The sequence below is a fragment of the Schistocerca nitens genome, chromosome 7 (genome assembly GCF_023898315.1).
Source record: "Schistocerca nitens isolate TAMUIC-IGC-003100 chromosome 7, iqSchNite1.1, whole genome shotgun sequence".
Taxonomy (NCBI): domain Eukaryota; kingdom Metazoa; phylum Arthropoda; class Insecta; order Orthoptera; family Acrididae; genus Schistocerca; species Schistocerca nitens.
In genome coordinates this window covers 124,737,778-124,743,140 of record NC_064620.1, presented here as the reverse complement: position 1 = coordinate 124,743,140, position 5,363 = coordinate 124,737,778, and the positions used below count along the sequence as shown (strand labels likewise).

Sequence of the window (5,363 nt, the reverse complement as noted above, 5' to 3'; positions counted from 1 at the left end):
GCAACACAGAAGCCCTACCACCTCGGCTGTATGGATTACCCAAGATCCATAAGAACAACGTTCCACTGAGACCGATCGTTAGCGCTCCTGGCTCACCAACGTATAAACTGGCGAAACACTTGGCCTCTCTGCTCCAGCCACACGTGGGAAAGACCGACACATACATTAAGGACTCAGGACATTTCATTGAGAAGCTGAAGAAACTGAAACTTGCGCCAAACGACATCCTGGTCAGTTTTGATGTTGTTTCGTTATTTACGAAAGTGCCACTCAGCGACGCTCTGGAGCACATCGGTTCCATGTTCCCGCAAGACATCAAAAAGCTCTTCCATGCATGTCCCACCACGAGCTATTTCACGTGGAATGGCGATTTCTACGAACAGCTGGAAGGCGTCGCCATGGGTAGTCCTCTCAGTCCAGTGGTGGCCAACTTCTTCATGGAACAATTCGAAGCACAGGCACTGGACTCGGCGACTTGCAAACCTAAGGTGTGGTACAGGTACGTCGATGATACTTTCGTGGTGTGGAGCCATGGTGAAGAACAGCTTGGTGAATTCCTGAGACACTTGAACAGCCTCCATGCCAACATAACATTTACCATGGAGGTAGAAAAGGACAGGAAACTGCCATTTCTAGATGTGCTGGTCACAAGGGACGGCGAAAACCTGGGACACAGCGTGTATCGAAAACCGACACACACGGACCGATACCTGCACAAACTGTCAAACCACCACCCGAGCCAGAAAAGAGGCATGATTAGTACGCTCGTAACGAGAGCAGGACGAATATGTGAGCCTCAACACCTCAAACGAGAAATGCAACACCTGGAAACTGTTCTGAGGAGCAATGGGTACTCCACAAATTACATTAGAAGTGTAACAGAGCTAAACACTCGGCGAAGTAAGGAACCAGAAAAAGAAATGTCGGGTACGGCCTTTCTGCCATACATTCCCAGAGTGACGGACAGAATCGGCCGTATATTGCGCAAACACGGCGTAAAGACGATTTTCAAACCGACAAGGAAGATCAAAGAGTGTCTTAGATCGGCGAAGGAGAAAAGAGACCCACTTGCAATGTCGGGAATATACCGTATACCTTGCACATGCGGAAAGGTTTATGTCGGAATGACTGGACGATCCATTAACACCAGGATCAAAGAGCATAAGCGACATTGCAGGTTGTGGCAGGTGGAGAAATCGGCCGTGGCAGAGCACGCACTGAATGAGACCGACCACGTAATAAAATTCGCCGACACGGAAGTTCTGGCTGTAGAGAAGCACTATCACACGCGCTTGTTCTGAGAAGCTGTAGAAATCCAAAAACACGCGAACAGTTTCAACAAGAAAGAGGAAAGCCTTAAGGTAAACGGATCCTGGCTTCCCGTACTGCAGCGAACGACCGTCGCAGGTAGCAAGAGGTGTGTTTGAGCAGTTGCCAGAAAGCAGTTTTCCAGCGCGAGAAATAAGGCGCTACTGCGCATGCGCGGCTACGATGACGTAGAACTTCCGCGCTTGCTACTTGCGCTGCTCGTACACTTTCTGGCGGCCCATTTCTGGTTGGACTCACGTGAGACGTAGCTCGTAGCTGATTTCAGTTTACTCTGTCGACCATGTGCAGCAGCAACAGCAATGTTTTTTGTGGGGACGAGGTGATGCAAAGTAAGATTATTTGTTAATTAGTTGTAAAAAGTGTATGTTAATTATGGGTGAGAATATAGAAACTCTATTATATATTTGTTATTTTCAGATTACGATGTAATGGATGAGTTCTTGGTTTTCCATCCACCCCGTACCCAAGAACAATTTCCTTCATGTCCCACACCGGAACCGTTGTGGGACAAGGAATCTACATTGAAATTAATTGAATTCTATAGAATTCATCATGAACGGCTCGGTAAGAGTCGTGATCTCAAGAGGAAACATCAGTTATGGAACGCGATGTCCACGTATATCACGAAAGCGCTGGGAAAGACATTCTCGCCAGCGCAATGCGAAAACAAATGGCGATGTTTGCTGCGTTCTTATAAGGGCGTAGTGGACAATAACAATAAGTCGGGGAGAGGACGGAAAGATTTCGTTTATATGAAGGAAATGGACGAAATCTTCCAAAACAAGACCAACATTTACCCGGAGATTTTGCTTGATGGTGCAAGTAAGTTACATTCGATACTTCGTACAGTCATCACTTGAATTTCTTCAAGAGACTTGGTTTATAACGATTTTTGATGTACATTAACGCAGTGCTCTATTTTCTTTAGACGTTGTGGCGGAGGCAGCGACCGACCAACCAAGCGACCAGGCTGTTCCAGGTCCATCGGGATACTCAACGAAGGTTAGTTTTTTCTAATTCTCACTGAGTCTGGAAAGTTTAATTCTTTGAGCGAAATATGCCTACTGCTTGCTGATACTGCATTTTATGACTTTCATAACAAAGCTACTAAGTATCTTGAAGTGCTTTGCATGGAGTATTTTCCAAGCAAATGATTTCTGATAGTTCCATTCGTACTGTACTAGTTGTTATTTACTAAATGCTAAGAGTCCACGTGGGTGTGAGCATTGCAGTTTCATAGATTTTTGTTGTATATGACCTTCCTATTTTTTGTATCCTTCAATTTATTGTTTATGTGCGTAAGTAATTTTTAAATTCATCCTCCAAGGTAACTGGAGGTATCAATTTTGTTTTACAAATACACTCCTGGAAATGGAAAAAAGAACACATTGACACCGGTGTGTCAGACCCACCATACTTGCTCCGGACACTGCGAGAGGGCTGTACAAGAAATGATCACACGCACGGCACAGCGGACACACCAGGAACCGCGGTGTTGGCCGTCGAATGGCGCTAGCTGCGCAGCATTTGTGCACCGCCGCCGTCAGTGTCAGCCAGTTTGCCGTGGCATACGGAGCTCCATCGCAGTCTTTAACGCTGGTAGCATGCCGCGACAGCGTGGACGTGAACCGTATGTGCAGTTGACGGACTTTGAGCGAGGGCGTATTGTGGGCATGCGGGAGACCGGGTGGACGTACCGCCGAATTGCTCAACACGTGGGGCGTGAGGTCTCCACAGTACATCGATGTTGTCGCCAGTGGTCGGCGGAAGATGCACGTGTCCGTCGACCTGGGACCGGACCGCAGCGACGCACGGATGCACGCCAAGACCGTAGGATCCTACGCAGTGCCGTAGGGGACCGCACCGCCACTTCCCAGCAAATTAGGGACACTGTTGCTCCTGGGGTATCGGCGAGGACCATTCGCAACCGTCTCCATGAAGCTGGGCTCCGGTCCCACACACCGTTAGGCCGTCTTCCGCTCACGCCCCAACATCGTGCAGGCCGCCTCCAGTGGTGTCGCGACAGGCGTGAATGGAGGGACGAATGGAGACGTGTCGTCTTCAGCGATGAGAGTCGCTTCTGCCTTGGTGCCAATGATGGTCGTATGCGTGTTTGGCGCCGTGCAGGTGAGCGCCACAATCAGGACTGCATACGACCGAGGCACACAGGGCCAACACCCGGCATCATGGTGTGGGGAGCGATCTCCTACACTGGCCGTACACCACTGGTGATCGTCGAGGGGACACTGAATAGTGCATGGTACATCCAAACCGTCATCGACCCCATCGTTCTACCATTCCTAGACAGGCAAGGGAACTTGCTGTTCCAACAGGACAATGCACGTCCGCATGTATCCCGTGCCATCCAACGTGCTCTAGAAGGTGTAAGTCGACTACCCCGGCCAGCAAGATCTCCGGATCTGTCCCCCATTGAGCATGTTTGGGACTGGATGAAGCGTCGTCTCACGCGGTCTGCACGTCCAGCACGAACGCTGGTCCAACTGAGGCGCCAGGTGGAAATGGCATGGCAAGCCGTTCCACAGGACTACATCCAGCATCTCTACGATCGTCTCCATGGGAGATTAGCAGCCTGCATTGCTGCGAAAGGTGGATATACACTGTACTAGTGCCGACATATTGCATGCTCTGTTGCCTGTGTCTATGTGCCTGTGGTTCTGTCAGTGTGATCATGTGATGTATCTGACCCCAGGAATGTGTCAATAAAGTTTCCCCTTCCTGGGACAATGAATTCACGGTGTTCTTATTTCAATTTCCAGGAGTGTATCTGTAAATATAAAATGGTTTGATTCATATTTGCAACATCGCGGTCCGAAGTTATGCAGTTTGTCAGGTCTCTGAATATTGTGGGAGTATACTGGCTGTTTGTGTGAACTTTTTTCGTTTTCAGTGCATTCGTTGTTAATTTCATTCAAATTTCCTTATATGTTAATCTTCCAAGCAAATATGACCACAGTTTGATTTGTACACTATTAATGGCAATAATTTAATTGGTTAGAGGCACTGTAGTTTTCATTCCTTAATATGCGTTTTACCCTCTTTAAGTATTGCAGACATCTCTAATCTACCCTTATTCCTTCTGGAGGTATTTACATTAAACTGGTTTATTAGTTATACGAAAATTTTTTTCAGTAACAAAATTTGTGCCTAAATGCATTGCTATTTGACTGTGTTCATTCTCTCTATCCAAGCAAATCTGATTTTACTCTGTATTTTTTAGTGTCTTCTTTCCTGTACTAAATTATTTTCATCGCTGGGTAAGTGCTAACATTACTATGATGTAATACTTCCCTATGCCATACTTATGCATGAGCATTTTAGCAATTTTGGTGCATGAGGATGTAAGCAATTTTTGTGCATGTTAATATTTAAGGACTCTGCAAGTACATCCACCCCTCCTCACAAGAAGCTTAAACTGAAGAGTCGCACAGTAAGAGATTTCCAAGAAGAGAGGAGCAATTATTTACAGGAGAGGCTAGAGATGGAGCGGGAAAGACAGAAAAAGAGAGACCAGAGGGAGAAAGAGAGGCTCCAGTTGAAACGGGAAAGCATGGAGCTGAAACGTGAATGGATGGAAGTGAATCGTTCTTTGCTGAATGCAACGTTGGAGCATAATATGCTCCTCAGGAAGTATTTTGAGGCTCGGATAAGTTCTCTTCCAAAATTTCATTTTTAAATCTTTTCTTTATATTGTGCCCTTACATAAATTATAAAAATTGAATCACAAATATTGCTAATTATATCTTGAACTCTCTGCTAGATACCTAAACTTTAAATATTGGTTTGTTAGTGATAAGTGTTGGAATTTGATAGGTATTTACAACTTGCTCTATTGCTGATAAAAAGCATGGCAGCGGGTGTGTACCATTTATTAGATTTTCCCATTATGTTCATGTAGAAGTGCCTCTGTGTGAGCTGTATTTGGTCTAATCTTGTCTCGATCCCTGCAGGAGTTATATGTAGAAGACTAGTACAGTCATTTAAAGCTGTTTCTTAAATCTTTGTGAGTAGGCTTT

The 5,363-nt window shown here is 46.1% G+C and overlaps 1 protein-coding gene across 1 annotated transcript; it reads left to right on the top strand.

Annotated features, from left to right (window-relative positions):
* Positions 1 to 2,013: 2,013 nt before the first annotated feature.
* On the top strand, positions 2,014 to 5,023 carry LOC126195500 (uncharacterized). Its single transcript, XM_049934128.1, has 4 exons — positions 2,014 to 2,151; positions 2,258 to 2,331; positions 4,568 to 4,604; positions 4,721 to 5,023. Exons 1-4 carry the CDS (start codon positions 2,143 to 2,145, stop codon positions 5,021 to 5,023), a joined length of 423 nt encoding a protein of 140 aa, XP_049790085.1. The 5' UTR covers positions 2,014 to 2,142.
* The last annotated feature ends 340 nt before the right edge of the window (positions 5,024 to 5,363 follow it).